Raw genomic sequence first — 21435 nt, forward strand, 5'->3', positions numbered from 1 at the left:
AAGATTGAGCGAGATAAATATAGACAGAAAGAGAGAGGGGATAGAGAGAAGAGAGAAACAGGCTTGATCCCATTAAGGCTCCGATCAGAGGGAAGGCACACCTGTTTGGTGTGTGTGTGTGTGTGTGTGTGTGTGTGTAGGTGCATGCACGTCTGTCTGTGTGTGTGTGTGTGTGTGTGTGTGTGTGTGTATGTGCGAGTGTGTGTGTGTGTGCGCGAGTGTGTGTGTGTGTGTATAGGTGCATGCACGTCTGTGTGTGTGTGTGTGTGTGTGTGTGTGTATAGGTGCATGCACGTCTGTCTGTGTGTGTGTGTGTGTGTGTGTATGTGCGAGTGTGTGTGTGTGTGCGAGTGTGTGTGTGTGTGTGTGTATAGGTGCATGCACGTCTGTGTGTGTGTGTGTGTGTGTGTGTGTGTGTGTGTGTGTGAGTGTGTGTGTGTAAAAGTGCATCCACGTGTGTCTGTACACTACAGGTCAGGTCCCTGTGAGCGGCGTGTCCCAGTCACACATACTGGCTGGGTTCCTGTGGAGTGGCTGCAGATGCCAGGCTCTTGGCTTTCTCTGTGGCAGCCAGAGCAGCACCCTTTGCCTTCACAGAGTCCCTGAGGAGCCAGTGGGGTGGCGCTCCTGTCCGAGAGGGGGAGAGAGAGAGGAAGAGAGAGAGAGAGGCAAAGGGAGAGGGGGAGAGAGAGAGGAAGAGAGAGAGAGAGGCAAAGGGAGAGGGGGAGAGAGAGAGGAATAGAGAGAGAGAGGCAAAGGGAGGGAGAGAGAGAGAGGGAGAGGGAGACAGAGAGAGAAAGGGAGAGAGAGAGAGGGGTGGGAGAGGGGGTTTGGGAGGGGGACAAAACAAGGCAGCATATGAAGATGGGGAGAATCATTCAGTACATTATTAACCACAATCCTGCCCCACTTGCACTTTAAAAGTCTACATTTTCTGTCATCTTTCTACATCCGTCAGGAAACTTATCCTAAAATAGATAACATGTTGCTTTTGCCATCAAAACAGTGTCTCTGGAGTTACAACAATTCAATTCTAAAAGCAGAACAAGAGTTTCTCCTCAGTATTTCTGTATTTGCATCAGCCATTTTAATACCAGAATGAAATCAATCATTCACTCCATTCTGAAATTTCATACAAATTGTTCCATTGATTGTCACAAGAATACTGAGAAATCACATTTTCATCCTGCCTTGAGAAACTACTAGCATTGCAAGTCTGGAGGCTGGATGACAAAAAGAACCCTACGGCACCTTTAAAAGGCCTGGTCAGACGGCCTGACTACCTTAGTAAATGAGTAAGATGAATTCCATGAGGCGACAGCATTGCATTTGACCTTTGGGTGCACATGCAGGGGTAACTCCAGGCGTCTGGTTTGGCTTTGATTACAGGGGGGGGCGGCTGGCATGCTGGCCTGTCATCATACATAGGCAGCCAGAGACGGCGCTGTCTGGGCAGGCCAGGCTTCTGGAGAGACCACTCCATGAGGAACGCCATGAATATTCATTTCATGAACCTCTGCAGCGTAACTGGGGGGGGGGGGGGGGAGGTGAGCGCTTGGATGCGTTGCACAACATGCAAAACTCATCCACCATCTGACAGATGAGCAGTGGGGCATCAGGAAGGGGCAGCAGCAACATCACAACGGAACAGAACTGATGAACAACTGAATCACACAACCAGGGAAACGTAAAACACTAAATCACATGACTAATGAATTAGTCAAATCAGTGTGGTGTTGCACTTCACGCGTCCACACTTCAACAGAACAAACGGGGGGTAAAGGGAGGGTCTGACACAGGCAACACAGGCAGGGCAGTGGACTCCACACAGAGGCCCAAGTGCCGTACTGGAGGGCAGAGGCATTCGGTGTGGGCTGGGGTCTATTTATGGTAGAGAGGGGGGGGTTTTGGTGCTGGCCGAGGCTGTGGGGTCAACGTGCTCCACTCCAAGCCCTGCACTCAGCAACCAGCACAGACACTTAAGGAGCTCGGGACACAGAGTTCTGGGCAAGGAGACAAGAAGAGAGGGATGCAGGTCACCAACAGTACAGAGTACAGAGTACAGAGTACAGGGGGCGGAGGGCGGAGGGCCAGTGCAAGAGGGGTGGAGGGGCGGGGAGGCTCCATTAAGTGTCCCCAGTTGATCTCTCTGCCAGAGGGACAGTGCAGGAGAGCAGAGTGCTGGGAAGGGGACTGTGAGGGGGGTCTGTTCAGGCTCAACTTCAGAAACATGTCACACCACTGGCGGCGCACATCACTCCAAAAACAAAGCTCTGGAACTTAAAACAGCCAACGCCTGTCGTGCGAGTAGAATTACTCAATGAGTATCTAATGCCTGGTCTTTCCCCCACCCCCCGCCCCAAACTCTCTCAACCTCGACCCTCCTCTCCAACACTGACCAGAGCAGCTGGAGCCGCGGGATCCTCAGGCGATGTTGTGTTAGCGGAGCCTCAGAGCAGGAGCAGGAGGCGCGAGGCGCGAGTGAAAGGGCCCCTCTCTCCTCTCTCCTCTCTCCTCTAAGCAGCGCCCCCACTCAGAGGGGTTTCCCTCCCCACCTCACCTCCCGTGCGTCTGAGGAGCTGCAGGGCATACGAGAGAGAGAGAGAGAGAGAAACCACACCCTCTTCCACTGGATGACAAAAACAGCATTAAGGATGAGCTGGTTGCCACGGACATGCACAGACTGGTGCGATGATCTGGGGAAGCACATCATCTCCGGACCTCAAAGGCCCATGAGAACAGATTAAGCCTTTGCAAAAGGAAAAGAAAAAAAAAAGAAAAAACTCCTTTGAAGATGGACTGAAATGCATAAATGCATACAAATAGTGTTTTTTGGGACATGAAGAGAGAATCCCAGTACTTGGGGAGGATTTCTCTGGTTTGCATCATCCCAGCAGTTCAGCAGAGCAGACACTTGGTGCAGACAGCGGTTATTCCCAGAGGGAGCCGCCTCAGCCTCAGCCTCAGCCTCAGCCCCATGCTCATGTTGCATGATGTGGGCAACAACACCATTAGCTGGGAAGCATGGGAGTCACATGATCAGCATGGGAGTCACATGATCCGCATGGGAGTCACATGATCAGCACGGCAGTCACATGATCAGCATGGCAGTCACATGATCAGCATGCTGAGGCTTACACGCTATAGTGTGTTCATGGCATGCCACTGCATCATAGAGGACTGAATCATATATCAGAATATATGTGATATATATCTGTGATACATTATGAGACATAATAATCAGAATATGTGTGCTATATATCTGTGATACATCATGAGACATCATAATATATTGATATTTATATACTCAGTGGCGGATCTAGGTATGGGCTTCTTTGGAATGGTGACCTCTATGCGACTGGTTTTCAATCGCTCATTTGCACAGTCACGTCAATGATATCATGTCACCGTGTGGATTGACCTTGTCAAAGCCCTGATTCTAGTTTGGGAGCGAAGAATGCTCGCATCAGAATCATGCACGCATCAGAAGTTTTGTGCAAAATCGTTAAGAATAATACAAAACCAGTCTGCACACCACCAAGACTAATTGGTTCAGTCTCGACTCTTGGTTGACGAGTGTTGGGGAATGTACTGATGCTCAAAGTGACAGATCAGTGGAAGTGATAATAATCTGTACTGTAATAATCAGGTTCTTATCTATCTGCTATTCTATTGGCTTATTTGTGTGAAGTGTGATTTGTTTGTGTGTTATTTGTTAGCAAAAGGGTAATAATAATAATTATTTTCTTTATTTGTATTATGTTTATATACTAGAATTTGTTCCTGGGAACTGGGGTCACCCAGGGTCACCACTCAAGCTAGAACTGCCACTGTTTAGACGGATAGGATTACTTGCAGCCATCTAAGCAATAATACACAGAAATGAAGTCATTGTCCCGGTGAAGAAGTGTCAAGCGTTGACCAACACGGCCTCCAGAAACACAGGAGGGTGACAATGGAGAGGTCAATGTGACGGCTCAAGCCATGCATGCAATGGAGGCGGTGTCAGTTCACTTAGATGAGTTTAGTCCATCTGTTCTGCTAAATGTGCTTCCTGCTTATTTCCACTGAGGCACGAACACAGTGTTTCCAAGAACATGGTACAGCTATGAGGAGTGGCATTACAGTTCATCACAAAACATGTTCTGGATGGGAACTAGGCAGTGGAACAAACTAATCGAGGGGTTCTATCTACAGCAACTCAAAAATAGCAGCTATTGTGTACCCACAGTGCACCCACAATAAGGTCTGGGACAATTCTACAACTGCAGCTACTGGAAGAGTTCTAGAACATTCTACCAAGCTACAAAAGGCTCTGGCATGCATTATGACCAGAATAGTGTCATACATGAGTACTTACCACCACTGTGAGCCTAAAGTTGAGTCCTATACTTTACCATATGTATGCAAGAGACCAAATTACACACAGACAGTGATAAGCAACACATCTCTAGACCACTCCTAAGAGCCATGCTAATGCTTAGAGTCCACAAATCTTCAAGGCCTGTCACATGACGGACACTACAGACTACCATTTTATCACTGTCTATGTGGCACACAGGCAAAGAGTCATCAGGCAGAGATTCATGGTCTCCGTGACAATGCAGCATCTTTTTAAAGGAGAGCAGCCGTCTCTGTTCTGAATCTTTCTTTAGAGCAGATGTGTGTAGGGCATATCAATTCAGCTACAAAAAAGGGAAATAGGCACATTGGCTTAAAAACCTCAGAGATATTTTTATTTCGCTGTCTGGTTCTTGTTCAAGCACTTTACAGCACTACACAATCATAGAGACCTGGACTACAGCTCAGAGTTACCAACTGACTGGTCACTGGGGGATGAGCCAATTCAACACTAATGGCTATTATTGTTACCAGTGGATTTCAATGAGTGCGAGATGAGTGAAGATATGATGCATACCCAGCACCTAAACCATCCCACAAGTTTGCCTACACGTTCCTATGGTTCAAAAGTAATGAGGACCGATGCCAGTGTGAGTGTGGTGGACATACCATGCTGGTTGGCCAACACATGTTCCAACCCCTTCATGGCCTTCACCTGGTTGCTCTTGAAGCGGGCCAGCCCAAACTCCTGTGAAATGACAACATTTGGATGCACAGGAAAAGAGGTATGACAAATAACAGCGTGGACAATATGTTTCAAAGACAAACAAACACACACAAACACAAACACACACACACACACACAAAATCAGCCTTAATACAGACAGCTCTTATTTCCCCCTTTTTTCGCTCTGACTTTCCCTCCTCCCTCCATCGCTCCAGGGCATTCAAGGCAGCCACACAGCACTAATCCGGAGTCTGTGTTTCTTCCCCTCTCCTGCTAAAGATGTACATCTCCCACTCTTGGCATCCAGAAACAAGCTCTCTTCCACCTGGCTCTGGCTGAGCTCAAACCTGACCCATAAACTACTCTATTCTCCTCCATAGATCTGGTCAATATTTGAAAAAAAAATTTAAAAAAAAAGATATAAAAATTATAGGAAGAAAAGTGCCTGCAACATCCAAAAGGGAGGAGATATTTGGCCACAGTGATGACATTATCCAGGCAAGTGTCAAAATCTTTGATGATGGAATGCTAATAGGTTTAACAGGAGGATATATCCAGGGCCATGTCATACCTGGCCAAACAGCAGTGAGCACTCACTGGAGCACAGACTGAGCACTCACAAGCAGGCGGGCGGTACACGCAATCACACTGAACTGCCGCGGCCGTGGGTGTGTTGTGCGTGGTGTGCGTGGTGTGGTACCTGAATGGGTCTGGAGAAGCCATAGATGCCAGAGGAGATCCACGCCTCCCGCTTGATCTCGGTGCAGTGCGGCCATTCCTCAGACTGCTGGAACACGCAGCGCTCCCGCACCGTCTGCACACAAGTGGGGCTTTAGAACCAAAGCTTTAGAAGCAGGACTTCAAAACGTGAATGCAACTTGGAGAGAAACTGAGACATGCCACAGAAGCATAATATATCGCCTGTGGTAGAGGCATTCCTAATCCAGTGACCGAACTTGTCGAACAGTGACCTGAGGGAAGGCCCACTTTTCCTGTCCACCGCCATATCTGACAGTCTGAATGAGAGAGGTCCGACAGAACCAGAAGAGCTTCTCTGACTGATGAGTCATAGCCAAGCCACTAATGATGGCTGTCTGGATGCAGTGTGCACTCTTCACTGCTCGGGTAGAACAGGGGCACACATGCTGCTTCTAGACAGCAAATCCTCTGTAACCACACCACTCTTGCACTTCTGGTTTGAAAAAAGATTCAGCTCCACCATGCATGACTGATTTGCAGGGCAGCTGACAGGACTTGTCAGTGGAGATTTCATGAATGTGAAATTGGTGATTCATGACTTATGACCATAGCATCTGGTGTGGTTTGGTATCAGAATGCAATACGCGTTAAATAACCAACAAAAACAAAAGTAAATATATACATTAATAAATAAACAAATAAATTAGAGCATCAGCACCAGAAACCATTTTCCTACTTGGCCCCGATAGTCTAAATCCTTAAGTTGGCCAACATTTTTGCATGCTGAGTAGCATAATTCTGCAGCTGTCTAGAGAGGAAAAAAAAACAACATAGAAACCTTCCAATTTATATACAATGGAAAACTTTGTGGTTTCCAAAATCTCCCAAATCAAGAAGTTTTCCTAAAACAGAGAAGTCTTTGTGGTTTGTGCCTGGATGCTGTTGCTAACCAGCACAAACAGGCCTGCTGGTAAACAGAGCTGGTGTGTGAGAGTGGATGAGGAAAGGCCTGCTGGGGGAAGGTGCCCTCTGACTCGTGATGTGGGTCACCGAGGGACAGCCACTCCACAACAGCCACCAACCCACAAACACATTGACCCCAAGGAAAAAAGACAAACAAAAAAAACGAAATCCAATTTAAAAAGGCTGAAAAAACAAAAGTTCAGTCAGTCATAGGTTGCACGAGTACTTTGTTAGAACACTTAGTTCTGCTTTTGACGTACATGGGGTCGGTATGAAATTGAGAAAGCAGAAATGAACTATCTTAAGAACTAAGAAGTACTCCAGAAACTGTTGTGCAAAAGTTGTTTGCAGGGTCTGTTTATGTGAGTGTATGAGAAATTGTAAACTGGTGGTTCAAATTTAGATGAGAGTGTGCATTAAAACCAGTGTGTGTGTAAACAACCTAGTCAGGCTTTTGAAATCACTTTGTTTCACTGCTAAAACCTAATAGTGCTTATAGTGCTTTTGCAAGTCATAATTCTTTCTTTATGTAGGCTTGTACAGGCCTTTACTGCAGTGTAAAGCCAACTAAGAACTGGCCTATCTAAAAATGTCTGTTGTTGTTTGCATGCAGGGTACAGCTAACAAGTAAAGGGGAGGGGGAGGGAGATGGACTTCTCTGCATGAGTCTACCTCAGTCTGCCCTCCCCTGCTCATCTCATCTCATCTCAGCCCCATGCACAGACTTTAGCACTTACATATTCTGCACTATCACTTTGCTCGTTGCACTTTCCAAACACACACACAAGCACAAGATCACTATCTTGCACTACCCATCCTCACAAGCACAAGAACATTATATTTGTTTTGCACTATCCACACCAGCAGCACAAGATCACTTTCCTCAACACTGTGAAAATCATTGCACTCTGTACAATAGGGTCAGACCCTTTCCTGTATCTGGAAACACTCTGTGTGAATATGTTCTCCCTATGTGTATGTATATGTGATTTATATATGTATGTCGGTGAGGTGTATAAGTGTATACGTGCGACACAAACGCTAGCACCCATGGGTTTTAGCCTCATCGCTCCCATGCCCGAGGTTGCGGGTTCGAATCAGGTGCGGGTCTGTGCTTGTCCACACAAGGCAGGTTACACATATAACAAATCTGCTGATGAAAGTGCAATATCTATGTATCTATGCATTTTATGGATTTGTTTTCTGAAGGTTACTGCAACGTAAACTGTATAACAGAATGTGAACATCAAGTCCCTGACACAAAAGAAAATCCAGCAACACTGCCTAAGTAATTTCTGCCACAACACCCCAAACCTCCCTCCCTCGCTCGTGCTCACTCACTCACTCACTCACTCACTCACTCACTCACTCACTCACTCACTCACTCACTCACTCCTTAAAATGCTGGCTGCCTACCATCAGTGTTGTGTGGTTGAGGTTACAAGTGTACGTGGTGAAGCTCTTGCTGACTGGGTCAACGACAGAGTCCTCCAGGATGTAAACACAGCGTGATAGGTTGGTGGGGAAGATGCTCTCTGCCCACCGCGGGAGCCGATTGGTCTTGGTGAAGAGACGGCGAGTGTGGAGCTGATGATCCGCCGTCACCTCCCGGAACACAACGTCCTCCGTGAGGACATGAGTGCTGAGGGGCAAACATATGCACAGATGTACACTCACAAATATGCACCTCATTGACTTTGATTGTTAAGATATGCTTTTGCTCTTTGCAATTGCCAATGGATGAGCATAACATATGTTTCGATGAATGTGCGAGTATTTACAATGAGTTACGCAATAACTAAGCTTACTAGCAGAAGGACAATTCAATTCAATGAAATTAACAATATTTTGAAAACAATTAGCACATAAGACCAATCATTCCATCACCCTAAGAAAACATAATTCAATTAAAGTAAAGTCTAGATAGACTATATAGTGTTTTAAACAGTAGATCAAACTTGATCTCTCCTCACATTCATACATGAAGGTTTTTTCGATTTCACGTCACACGGTCATCCAATCTCTGTATTTATTATGCATACAGCCCAGTGGTGTGTAATGAACAAGTTCCTGAGAACAACAGAACTACACTGTACTGTGGTAACTTACCTGAATGGATTGGGATACCTCTGCCAAAATGCAGAGGTAACATGGTCCCATGTACTTTTGATGTCTGTCTCATAAAAAAAATATTTCACCATTATCCCAACAGTCAAGGGGTTGTTTTGAATGTCTGTGGTCCACTTGTCCTATTCGTAGGTGAGCTTGTACCATAACGCCTGTGGGAGAGAACACCGTTTGAAGGCCTCAGTTACTATGTTACCACAACAGAATTTAGCTTTATTAATTTAGTTTGTTCGAAGACAAAGAATGAAAGGGGCAATATGCTTCAATTGACTAATTGTTTACATTAGGATACAGTTTGCTAAACATTTAATGACAAACCTGTCTAAACTCCAAAAAAAGAGAGACATCGTTATAGGTCCAATGCGGACTTTTAAAAACAGGAGTACTGGTGTACTGATTCTGCTGTCAATCTCCCCCTGATCCAATGGAACAACTAAATCCTTGTGATGTCGAGCTAGCTAGCTAGGCTTGAACGATTGACAATGAGCAAACTCCATCACAAAACTTCCAATTAAACATTATATCTAGCTAAAACGTTTAGGTACACCCTGGCGCAATTGGCTATAAGAACTTCCCAAAACGAAGTTTCATAGTTTGCCAATTACATAACTGTCTACCTCATCCCTCTGGTGACTTTACGTTAGTCAATCACATACTTTTCACCTTGACATTTGTAGCTAGCTTCATGAACTAGTCATTTTGACGTTACATGTCTGCCGTTGTTTGAATGGTAACTTCTGACAACAGAAGCTCATTGGAAATGTCATATTCTAGTGTTCGTCGGTATTTACAGTACGACATTATATCCTTCAAACATTTACAAAATATTGAATGAATGCTAATAGCTATTACAACTTCTGCTAACTATTCATGCCGCTCATAACGAGCTAGTTTAGATTAGCTAATAAGAAACCTTGAAGCCTGAAGTTAGCTTATAGCTATATGGTGTTCACTGGTTTATCATCATGCATTACATAACAATACACAGTAACGTTACATAATAATGTTACAACTTACCAAATTCATGTGGTCATAACCCATGTTTCCCCGATATTTAATTGTTATCTAGTATTCGTCATTTGTCGTTGGGTAGTTAGCTACATCTGCTGTAGCTGGCTAAACGATACTGGTTTATCGGTGGCCTACCTCATTGGAGAGATTGTTCAATGGTTTACGGTGGGGAGGAGTTCGACGCTAAGTGCTCATTGGCTGCAAAGACTATGTCGGTGGACTGATGGACTAAAATTCACTAAATGCAGACCATAGCATTTCTATACTGAACCTCGTCTACCACCTTGTGGAATTTCACTGGTGTCTGTGAAAACTCGGTGGTGTATGTTATAACTTCTATTCGATAATCATCATGCAGTTCGAAAGCAGGCTACAGGTCTGTTTTCCAATATCTCAACGTTTAGAAGGTCAATTCCCTGCAGGAATCTGACTATACAGTGGTTCCCAAACTTTTAATGGCAGGTCTCCCCTTTGACAATTGGCATTGTTGCCAATTTTGAACTGTTTAACATTTTCAGTTTCATTACAATCAGTCAACCATCAATCAGTTAAACTTTAATATGTTATCATTTGAACTTCTTTTATTATTTTATTTGAAGATTTAAAAAAATGTGTTAACTTCTCTCTAGGCCATCAGTCCATACAATGTTGATGTTAGGCGCATGTCCATTGCATTCATAACTAGACACACTTCATTTTTTTCCTGTAGTTAGTTGTTTAGGTTCAACCAACACCCCCCCTTGCTGTACACTCCACGCCACACCCTGGGGTGGGGGGGCCGCCCCATACTTTGGGAACCACTGATCTCGGCTAACTACAAACTCATCCCCAGTATATATGTAACCAACTGTCAGTGTCATGTGTCAGTGTTCTGTAAGCGGATGTCTGTGCAATGTAAACAAACTCATTTGCAAGAAAGGGACATAAACGGCCTGGAACACATTTGGAAGAGAACGGTATAAGCATAAAGAAATGTATTTCATAATTCATTCATTCTCATGACAGGCAGAGTGCACAAAGTAAATCCACACACTAAAATGTTCATCGGTCAAGTTTTCTACAAGTTTAGTAGCCTATGAACATTTTATAATGGCTCAATGATTAGATTCAACAGGGCCCAAAACATGCAGGGTTTTTATACTGGCCAGCAGTCTGCCCCATTACTATTGGTTCCATCTTTACTGAATTTCCGAACCTAGACTTGAAATAAACTGTGACGCAACACGCAATACAAACTTAGATGACCTCTATTCCACTACACTGGCAACAAGACCCAGATAAGACAACAAAACAAAACAAAAAAGAAAACGGTTTGGTTCTGTACTTATTCCTAGAGCAAGTTAATCAGACCACAGTCTCATAGTCCCATCTGCAGTCTCTGGGTTGTGTGAAAGACCAATAAGGCAGGATTGTAGGATCTCTGTCCTTTTTGTAGCAAGGCTCAGTAGTACTGAAGGGCAGATGTGGCGTACCAGTGTGGACCATATTCTCCATTGGGGAATGCACCTTCTCAAACATGCAGTAAGAAGAGACACACGCAGTGGCAACCAAGGCACTAGAAGAGTGGTATGGTCTTAGGTAGAGGAGCACCTCGTCCTTCTCAGCTTTACATGTTAGCCAGATGGACTCCCCTGTAGTTGTGGAAGATGATGAGTCTTCACCAGCCTGAAACTCTCCACATTTTCTTTCCAGTGTTGGTTCTTTAGGGATTGTGGACTGGTTTTGCCTCATTTGAGGCTTCTTCTTCCTCTTTTTACGGCGCCACTGTGCAGGACATTCCGTACAGCCGTTGGTTTTGTTGGCCAGGAAGATGGCTGCCACACCAGGGACGCAGATGGCAGGTCCGATGGCAATGAGAGGAACATTGCCGAGACTTTCACCCTTCAAGCCTGACACTGTAAACATGAAGCCGAAGAAAAGAAAGATGCTACACAAGGCTATCACTATACCTGTGCGTGGGTTTATGCCCTCCGTCATCGGGGGGATATACTTATAGACCCCCTTCTAAAGAAATTTCTGCATCTGATATTTATCAAAAGCCCCAATAAATTCTCCACAGAACAAAACAGAAGAACCAGAAGTAAGAACGTGAGTAATAATAGTTCACCTAAGAACTGGTATCTGCAATAGCCTACATTTGAATCTAAGATGTGCTTTAGTCTCCATTAATCGTTTGCTACCGCAGGAATGGTTGTGGTAATCCCAGTTTATGTCTAAAGGCGACGGTTGCTTTTATAGTGACAGATCCACATCCTGGAATATCCACACACAGAAACATGAGAAGGCATGCAGAGGCTTTCCTGGGAGTGTGCATGCTGTCACCGACTAAGTGTATGCACTGACTTTCACTTGCCAAAAAATGTGCATCGCAAATATACATCAGATGTATACTTTCAATACAAACTTAAAATTTTAAACTCAAAAGGACATGCCCAAATATCTAACTCAAATGTATAAATGCTCCAGTAACAACAAATAGTTTATTGGCTCTTAAAAATCAATTTCAATACATTTCTGCCTGTGTAAGTTGTACTCTGCCTCAAATAGTTCATTCATGCTTTACTGAAACTGACATTGGACACCCAATCCATCAGACTGGGTGTGGAGTCTTTAAGTCTTTGGCATAATGTAACAGATCTAAAACACTTCCGTCCATGCAGCCGGACAGAAGACACCTCGTGCCGCAAACTGCCGACAAATATAGAGAGGAGCATCTCTTTGGACCGACCATGGCCAAGGCAATGGTGATCCCCTTAAGATCCTAATTAAAGCCTTTGAAGAATTAAATATGGACCCTTGAATTGCAGGATTGGCCAGTGGTACCAGCTATATTCTTTCAGGTATTATTTACAATGAACCTCTGGCTGACCTTGTGTGGCAGAGAGACCATATCCTCAAAACTGCTACTGGCAGAAATGGTGCTCAGTTCTCCTTAGATTATTCTTGCACACACGCATCCATGAACGCAAAGTAATCTCCTATGATACTGGATACCCACATAGTTTCAGAAACAGCCCCTTGCTGTAAATCAGACATAAGTGTCACTGTGTGTTAATTTGCATGAGTTGAATCAGTTTGTTTCTACAAACAGATGAATGTTGGCACATTATTAAATCGTGATTGTCACCTCTTCTGTGGGAAAAGGAAACAAGATTGGATATTGATCTGACCATGTTAATATTTAATTTTAAGATGTTCTATAAAAAATGTCGTTGTATGTTATTTGTGCTCCTAATAGACATGGAGAAAAAATAGCCTAACTTGTTTAGAACTGCGCAAGTAAAGTATAAATAGTTCCCTCCCTATATCTTCACTATGACAGCAAGACATTTTGTACTTTGTCAACAACAACAACAAAAAACAGTTAATCTGGTAATTGACATGTTCTCTAGCTTGGTATTACCTGCCGTCGTCGGCATCTTTACACAACACAAAGCCATCCATTTCGCTGAGGCTATTGCCTTCCAATCCAATAGGCGTCACTCTAGCAAACTCACGAAGTTGTAATGAATTTGTTTACTTCAACAGTACACTCTTCCCTCTGTACGAGGTCGCTCCTTCAGTTTATGTCCTTAGATGTCATTGTGGTAAGGTTGACTGGTTTGATTTTAAATTTTGGTTATTTACTGACTGATCATGGTTGGCTACACGGCGGACGAGAAACTCCGCGTTGAGCAACTGACCAAACTAAGAAGGCAATGGCTGAAGGACCAGGAGCTTAGTCCTAGGGAACCTGTCGTTCAACCCAAACCACCCGGCGCCATCCAGAAATTCTGGACAGGTTTTTTGGAGCCTAAGAACTTGTGGAGACTTTATGTAAGTATAATATGTCTAACACGACAGGTATAAGTGAAACTAAAACTGTTCAATGTTGCTTGTAAACAACAGGACCGTCGTATTTTATGTAAAGGGAAGCTAACTGGTAAATAACGTAGCTAGCTAGCTAGCTAAAGTAACATTAGAGGCAAGTGAGCTAGCTCACGTCAGCGTCAACTTCAGGTTTTATATTGATGGTTAACTTAGACGTATCATTTATATGGCAAAACTGTCATAACACATAACGCCTGTTAGATGATTTACCAAAGATATTCATTGTCTTGGTTAACTAACCTTAATGTCATGATTCATGTTCATTTTTTGTCAGACTTTCAAAGCGTATAACGCTGGTGTTTTTGCCGTCACACGAGTGCTGATCCCTGCTTGGATTGTGCACTACTATGTCAAGTACCACGTTGCTGTAAGTAATTTAAGGATGGGCTATTTGTTTTGATCTCATTGCATCGTAATGGATTTAGCTAATATATAATCGCATAATCAATCTGTGATTGTGCAGCTTGTTGTACACCAAGTGCACTTTGATGAAAATATAAATTGTACCGTTAGCTCGTAGTTGAGATCTGGATATTCATCCATCTAACATACGTTTCATTTGGCTGCATCTTTAGAAACGTATGGTGTCAGAAAATGCATTTTATGCTTAATGTTGTTTTGTTTCATGTCTTTTCAGACACTGCCATATGGTATTGTTGCTTTAAAGCCCAGACTGTTTCCAGTAAGTACTCTGTTTGTGATGTTAAAAAGTTAGCATTACAATAATTAGATAGTGTCAAGATAGCAAGCATTGATTTCTTAATTTTGACATAACCATACAGAGTTAAATGAATGAGCCATAGAAACCTGTGATTGTGTCCTTAGTTATGGCTTTATGATATTTATTCCACCTGTTTCTTGGCGCCACTTCAGCTCCTAGGGCTTTTGAGATATTAACACCGCTCCAACTCTGACACGTCCGTCCTGATCCCGTGTAGTGCCCTTGTAAAATATGGTTGCAGTGCCCCCTTGTTTTTCCACCCCTTTTCCCCCATTGAAATGAGTGGGCCTTGCATAGTATACCTCTGACTATTATTGAGTTTATATTTCAAGTCATTTCTAAGTCCCTCAGTTGGTCAGGTATACAGTTATTGCCCTCCACTGTGCTGGACATCTTCCCCACAATTCATTTGAATTGCCTCTTTTGATGTATAACTATGTCTGTGAGGGTGGCTTAATGCAGAGGTGTTACACATGGTTAACATTCTGTGTGTGTGTATACACAGGGACTAATTCCATAGTGATCATAACCTCACATTTAATCTGTTTGTTTGGTGTTTTTTATTTTGCCCCATTTTAGGGTGACACTATCTTGGAGACTGGAGAAGTTGTTCCTTCTCTTCCTGAAGCTGAGGACCATGGACATCACTGAAAAACAGCTGTTGTGATCAAAACCTTGATTTGTCTTCATTGTGCAAATTTAATGTATATATATATATATATCAGTAAAGATATTCTAGTGAATCTTCCAGCGCATGGTAGTTTCAGTTATTTCCATTATGCAAAATGTTCCATTCCTTGCCAGTTCTCTCTATTGCATGAGCCAGCAGAATAGATCTCTTGATCCACTGTCCATTATTCCTGAAGGGTTTACACCTATTTTTTGTATTAAATAGTGTGTTGCGCTACATGGTACCCATCATTTTCTGTGAGCATCATGGCTTTTTAAAAAGAAAGAAGAGCCCTCCTTTCTAACACTGAAGCTCCTCCAGAAACAGAAAGCTGCTTTTGAGAATCTTTTCTCTTTAACTCTTTAGAAATATTTCCTTGTAAGTACTATTCTGAAGAAGCTCTCATATTGACCTAGGACATCTAGCCCTATATCTTTCCTCACCTTCACATCAAAAACTTTTTAAATGGTGTTAAAGTCTTTAAACTTATTTGTTTGTTCAAATGCAGTAATCTAAGTCAGCAATCAGATATCAGCTTTTAGGAGCACAGACTGCCCTGGTCTGTCATTGGTACTAACAGTGAATGTATCTCAATACTTGTCCTGTTCCTTTGTAAGGTAACAAATATATTTGAAAACATGTATTATGTAGGCATATATGAAGCCATAACGTGTTCAACATATCTGTGATTATCATTTAGTTTAGAATGGGACACTTAGTCAGCGGTATCAGGCATCACTCTTTGTGAGTACACATGACCTCAGAGAGAAATGTGGAGACACATTTGACACCCTTACATGCACCATATCTATCATGAGAAGTAACCTACCAACTCCTTTTCATTTATGTTGGCATCTTTGTTGGCTTCTGCTAACTGCTTTGCAGCTAATTTAAATTCCTTTTAAGAAGTTCACCAGATTGTTTTCACAGTTTTCTCTTAGGGCTCCCATACCATCTGCTTAAAGCAGCAACACTGCAAGAATGTGCTACTTTTGAGGTCGTTTTTTTTATAGGAAACTACTTTTGGTATCTTCAAATTCGTGTCGATGATATATGGTCATGTGGAGGAGAGAAATACGCCTGGCGTTCCCACTAGTAGTCCAAGGCATGTAGTTCTGTGGTCCGGGATAGAAAACCCCACAAAAAGCATTCACATCACAACATCGCTAACAAATCACCAAAAGACGCCAGTTAGAATATTGGCATGCTTTTATCGGTGGCAACTGGGCTGTTGGTGGTACTTGCAAGGTTAGACTAAAACTTCATAATGCTGCTTTAAGTTTAATATGTATGGTTTACCAATGCCACAGTTTTAAATCCATTGGAATATATCTATGACTTTTTTCTGTCAGAAGCTTCATAATAAAAAAAATGTCGTAGACTATAAATGAATATAATATATAATTAATTCCAGTTTGTTTATTACCAAACAGTTATGAGTTCTCCGACGCTATTTGGGACTTTCGCCGAAATTCGCCCTGTCAGGAATACGACCTTTATTATGAAATAATTTCTTGTCGCACCGGAATGATTTCTTACACAAGGCCAGCTTCCGCTTCTGTCTATTTCATCGGTCTCTGATTAAATTGGAAATAATATTGCTCTATGCAATCTAATTTGTTACTTTGCGATTAGTTGAGGGTAGTACGTGCTATGTTTTTTTGTTTTGTGTCTATAGTAGTTGGCACAGTACCGCGGATTAACTTTTACGTTAAACGCGGTATCATATAACGTTAGCTTTGTAGCACTGGCTGCTCAACTGGCAGCTTTAGTCGAAGGCTTGCTAGCTAGCCAAGCTGCATGGTTCCTTAGGTGGGTAACAAGCTAAGTTAGCTCTACTCTGAAATGTGTATCTAACCACGTAGGCATTTTGCGGTCCCCCAACCCTTTGTGTAGTATATATGGTCAGGCTTAAACATGGAGTGCTCACTGTCATGGAATTGATCACTAATGTTGAGCTAACGAAGTCAACATACATCCTCCTCCATTAGACGAGGGGGTCACCAGAAGGATCTCCTTCGAAGAACGGTCAATGTTTTCATGGATATGATTGCGTAAGTACACATATTTGATCTGTTTTGTTTGTTGAACGAGTTAATAGAACCATTATTTTGAATCCATCAGGTAACGTTACAGTGCTGATTATTTTGGTTATATTGCTAACCTACACTGACACCAATTGCTTGTTATTCGTGCGTCGTCACGGTGTTCATTGGTTAACAGTGATAAGATGAGACACTTGTATTATTCATACACTGATCATAATATCGGCACGATACAAGAATTTACAGTAATATAGTGAACAGAATGTATGTAACTTATCTAGATGTCTTAAGACCCAGACTACCGTGTAAGTGAGAGAGGCTAGGATGTGTACACTGGCTAATTATGACACTGCCTCTTCCTAAATGTTTTGATTTAGCCTACATGTTGAGACTGTGAATTCTTAAAAAAATATTAAAATGTAAGTATTAAGGGTTTAATACAAGATCAGTTTGTAAATAAAACTAGTTAATTCAATCCAGTCTCCACCACTCTGTGTCCTATTCATCACTTGTTTCCCTCAGTGACCTATCCATTCTTTCTACATCTCTTTGGCAGATAATGGCAACAACAAAGATGAAATTGCGGGTCCGAAAGAAGCCTGCTGCCAGCAGTATCACACAGACCATGTCTGCTGAGGCTTCACCAGACTCCAAATGTCCCATATGCCTGGACAAGTTCAAAAACATGGCCTATCTTGACCTATGCCCTCACAAGTTCTGTTTCCGTTGCATCCATGAGTGGTCCAAAAACAAGGCTGAGTGTCCCCTATGCAAGCAGCCATTCAACTCCATATTTCATAGCATAAAAGCAGAGAATGACTTTAAGAAATATGACCTTCGACCTGCTGAGAATGGCTCATTTGGTAACCTGGGAGCTCAGAGGTTCAGGTATCGCACTACACTGACTGGTGATCGGAGACGACCTCAGCGAAGGACGTCCCCGCCACCTGATAATGGCGTCATGTTTGAGAATCTGGCAGCACCTGCTTCCCCACGACAGGACCGGAGCCTTCATCGCATGATGATGAGACTGGCAGCCAGGCGAAGGGCTGAGAACGAGGGGAGGTCTATGCGAGCACTGCAGGAACAGGAAATGATCAAGTTCAGGCGTGCCCTCTACCGGAGAGGGGTGCGTGTTCGGACTGTGCGGGATAACGGTCGCACCCGGGACACGACAGCAGAGTTCTTCCAGAGGAACCCAGCTTGCCTTCACCGCCTGTTGCCTTGGCTGAAGCGAGAGCTGACCGTGCTGTATGGCGCTCACGGCTCCCTGGTCAATATTGTTCAACACATCATTATGTCCCAGATAACCAGGTACAACATGGAGGACGACACTATAGTCCAAGAACTTAGGCCTTTTCTTCAGGCACGTACTGAACATTTTGTGCACGAATTCATCAATTTTGCCCGCTCTCCTTACAACATGGAAGCTTATGATCAGCATAGTGTCTATGACTGTCCAGCTCCCTCTTCGGAGGAAAACAGCAGCTCAAACTCCTCTGTAATTGCCATCTCAGAGGATGAGGAGGACTCTGTGGGTTTGAACTCCAACCCTAACTCCATATCTGGCAGCACACTAAGCCAGACTCCATGGGATGATGAGACGCCAGGGCCTTCCTACTCCACAGAGCCCCAGACTGTGGCGGTTTCAGTGAGGGACTCAGACTCTGAGAGCAGCGTGGAGGAGGCCGATGGGACCGTGGCTACACAGGGAAACCCCCCAGTTAAAGCCGACACATCCAAACTGGAGAGGGACCGTGTCTCCTCTGGAGAGGACGACTGCCTTATTGTGGGGTACGTTAAGCCAATGGCTGAACGGACACCAGAGCTGGTCCAGCTTTCGTCTGACTCAGAGGAGTCTGTACAGGATGAAAGCATGTCGGCACCCAAACAGCCACAGCACATCCACTTTGGTACTGAGCCCAGCTCCCCGGCCTCTGTCAGCTCCTCATTGACTAAGCACAAGCCCACACAGAAGGAATCTCCAAGTCAGACTGATGGGAAAGAAAATGACAGGAACACGCCAGAAAAAGTGGGAGATCCTGGTTCGCATGAGGGGTCCCCATCATCAGACCAGCGCACTTTGCCAAGTCTGGTTATCAGCAGACTTAAAAGACCTGAGGATCGGGGTGACCGACGACACCGAGCCCGAGATCACACAAGGTCACAGTCAGGGTCTTGGTCTAGGTCCAGGAGTCGTGACCGGTCATCTCACAGCAGCAAAAGGCGCTCCCGGTCCCACAGTAGAGACCACTTTAGAGAGGGTAGCCACCCAGAAAGGAGACTTGACCGACAGGGGGGTGATCACTCAGGTCGTGGCCGAGAGGCAGCACCACATGCGTACACCTGGCACTCGTACAGCCACTACAGCTGTGAGAAGGACAGAAACCGAAAGCACTACTCAGAGAAGAGGTCGTCCTACACCAGCTATCACGTCAGCCCGGACCACCACTCCCACCCTCAGTTGCGCAGCCGGAGCCACAGTCAGGAGTCACGCCGGCGGGAAAGGAGACGCTCCCGAAGCCGCTCCAGCAGCGACTCGCGGTCCTCCCATAGGAAGTCAAAGCATGATAAGCCCGGGGGAAAGAGGAAATACAAAACACGACACCTGGTAGAACCCCAAGCTCCCAAGAATGGAGCATCCAAGCAACCGGAGTCTCCAGAGGATGGTGCAAAAGAGAAGAAATCAAGCAAAGAAAAGCACCGAAAAAAGTCAAGAGAGAGGTCCGTGAAGAGAAGTCCAAGTGTAGAAATAGTGTATGAGGGCAAGGCTGGAGATCAATCCAGGAGGCATCACAAGAAAAAGAAGAAGCATAAGAAGAAGAGCAAGAAACATCGGAGCAAGGATGGAACCAGTAGGCATTCACCTGTTGTGATCACTATAGACAGTGACAGCGATCATGCCACTAACACTAAAGACCTTATTTGCCCCATTGGCAGCAACAGTGATGGCGATGACCCCATCCCAAACCTTTCTCCTCCTGTGGACACCTCCAACAATCCTGTGGATAGCTGCTTGTTCGACTCCTGTGTGATACTGCAGCAGTGGGAACAGCAGTTTCCCACAGTCAGTCAAAATGTTGGAGCCAGTGTCACGCCTGATCCACCAGACCCTTTGACAGGTGAACCAGATCCACTGATAAATCAATCAGGTTCATTGGCTAATCAAACAGAGTACTTGACTGATCATCTAAATACCTTGACAGATCCACCAAACCTCCAAACTGATCCACCACCTCTGTTGACAAGTGAAGATTTATCTGCCAATAGGCCAGATGGCTTGACCGATAAATTACTTCACTTGATAGATCAGTCAAACCCCTTGTCTGATCCACAACGCCCGTCTAGAGGTGAACCAGGTCCTTTGACACATCAGCTAGAGCCATTGGTTGAACGGTCAAACCACGTCACTAATCAACAAAGTCTTGTCGCTGACCCATCAGATAAACAACAGCCGGTTGGTGGGGTGTGTGATGTGCCACTCAATGACTGTTAAAGTGTAGATGTCGGCCATTATGGTAGAGGACTCTTCAGAAGTAACCACAGACACAACATGTTTTGAGTAGTAATAGAAGCAGAGAGCAAACATCAAGATGGCACTTCACTCTACCCTTCCAGCAGAAAGATATGTTGTTCTGCCAAGTATTGTGTGCTATAGCCACCACTGTGTTCATTGGAGAGGAAAGACATTGTGTGCGGATGTTAAATGATAACAGTTTGTGACTTTCTCTGTTTGTGACTTTCTCCTCTCTTTTTTTTAAATTGTCAAGTATTGAGCTCTTTATGTTTGTATATTTCAAATGAAAAAGATTTTTTACACGCCTTTCATGCAGTTTAAGAATATCTTTGATCCACTCTCAGGGAAAATGGATTTGATGCTGTTAACTTGGCTTTTATAAATCCTCTTGAGACCAAACTCCCTGCTGCTCTTGGATTCTTGGATTTTATTGTGTCCGGTGATGACAGTATTTGACTCCTGCTTTGGAAGCTCGGAAGGTCTCTTTAAATCATTCTGTCAAATGTAAATCGCAATAAAAGGCCCGGGTCCACCCCTAGTGTAAATGTTTCTTTTTTTCAGCGGCATCTGAAGGGGTACTGGTAATTAAGCTATTGCACAATTTTTAAAGTGGTCACTGAAAGCAAGTGTGCATTTCACATGTAATTTTACTTCATCACATAAGCTTGCACCTAGATGAGCAAATGATTAGTGCTTATCTACATTCTTGACCCCAGTGAACAAGGCACGTATCTACACTGCAAG

General features: G+C 44.0%; 4 protein-coding genes across 5 annotated transcripts; 2 read left to right on the plus strand and 2 right to left on the minus strand.

The window, feature by feature from the left end:
* Window positions 1–385: 385 nt before the first annotated feature.
* On the minus strand, window positions 386–10049 carry LOC105904050 (PRELI domain-containing protein 1, mitochondrial-like). Of its 2 annotated transcripts, none has more exons than XM_012831880.3 (6): window positions 9875–10045; window positions 8840–9009; window positions 8147–8372; window positions 5769–5882; window positions 5011–5089; window positions 386–627 (listed from the first exon to the last, which is right to left on the minus strand). In XM_012831880.3, exons 2-6 carry the CDS (start codon window positions 8929–8931, stop codon window positions 503–505), a joined length of 636 nt encoding a protein of 211 aa, XP_012687334.2. In that variant the 5' UTR covers window positions 8932–9009; window positions 9875–10045; the 3' UTR covers window positions 386–502. The 2 variants fall into 2 exon arrangements, with proteins under 2 accessions (XP_012687334.2, XP_031416028.1); XM_031560168.2 differs by lacking the exon at window positions 386–627 and adding an exon at window positions 1645–4386 and having other exon boundaries at window positions 9875–10049.
* A 450-nt stretch (window positions 10050–10499) lies between these two features.
* Window positions 10500–13340, minus strand: LOC116218315 (transmembrane protein 215). The gene is made up of 2 exons (XM_031559333.2): window positions 13272–13340; window positions 10500–11763 (listed from the first exon to the last, which is right to left on the minus strand). Exons 1-2 carry the CDS (start codon window positions 13306–13308, stop codon window positions 11213–11215), a joined length of 588 nt encoding a protein of 195 aa, XP_031415193.1. The 5' UTR covers window positions 13309–13340; the 3' UTR covers window positions 10500–11212.
* Window positions 13341–13384: 44 nt separating this feature from the next.
* ndufb6 (NADH:ubiquinone oxidoreductase subunit B) lies at window positions 13385–15207 on the plus strand. The gene is made up of 4 exons (XM_012831752.3): window positions 13385–13684; window positions 14013–14105; window positions 14376–14420; window positions 15039–15207. Exons 1-4 carry the CDS (start codon window positions 13505–13507, stop codon window positions 15108–15110), a joined length of 390 nt encoding a protein of 129 aa, XP_012687206.1. The 5' UTR covers window positions 13385–13504; the 3' UTR covers window positions 15111–15207.
* A 1423-nt stretch (window positions 15208–16630) lies between these two features.
* On the plus strand, window positions 16631–21223 carry toporsa (topoisomerase I binding, arginine/serine-rich a). The gene is made up of 2 exons (XM_012831847.3): window positions 16631–17183; window positions 17731–21223. Exon 2 carries the CDS (start codon window positions 17734–17736, stop codon window positions 20668–20670), a length of 2937 nt encoding a protein of 978 aa, XP_012687301.1. The 5' UTR covers window positions 16631–17183; window positions 17731–17733; the 3' UTR covers window positions 20671–21223.
* Window positions 21224–21435: the final 212 nt, after the last annotated feature.

The sequence above is a fragment of the Clupea harengus genome, chromosome 22 (genome assembly GCF_900700415.2).
Source record: "Clupea harengus chromosome 22, Ch_v2.0.2, whole genome shotgun sequence".
Taxonomy (NCBI): Eukaryota; Metazoa; Chordata; class Actinopteri; order Clupeiformes; family Clupeidae; genus Clupea; species Clupea harengus.

Coding starts and splice junctions, on each gene's coding strand:
- LOC105904050 (XM_012831880.3), bottom strand. CDS start 8,931: ATGGTGAAATATTTTTTTTATGAGACAGACATCAAAAGTACATGGGAC. Junction 5,090..5,768: donor GCTTCTCCAGACCCATTCAG/GTACCACACCAC, acceptor GTCATTTCACAG/GAGTTTGGGCTGGCCCGCTT. Junction 628..5,010: donor TGTGTTGGCCAACCAGCATG/GTATGTCCACCA, acceptor CCTCTCGGACAG/GAGCGCCACCCCACTGGCTC.
- LOC116218315 (XM_031559333.2), bottom strand. CDS start 13,308: ATGGCTTTGTGTTGTGTAAAGATGCCGACGACGGCAG. Junction 11,764..13,271: donor AAAGATGCCGACGACGGCAG/GTAATACCAAGC, acceptor TCATGTTTACAG/TGTCAGGCTTGAAGGGTGAA.
- ndufb6 (XM_012831752.3), top strand. CDS start 13,505: ATGGTTGGCTACACGGCGGACGAGAAACTCCGCGTTGAGCAACTGACC. Junction 13,685..14,012: donor AGAACTTGTGGAGACTTTAT/GTAAGTATAATA, acceptor ATTTTTTGTCAG/ACTTTCAAAGCGTATAACGC. Junction 14,106..14,375: donor ATGTCAAGTACCACGTTGCT/GTAAGTAATTTA, acceptor ATGTCTTTTCAG/ACACTGCCATATGGTATTGT.
- toporsa (XM_012831847.3), top strand. CDS start 17,734: ATGGCAACAACAAAGATGAAATTGCGGGTCCGAAAGAAGCCTGCTGCC.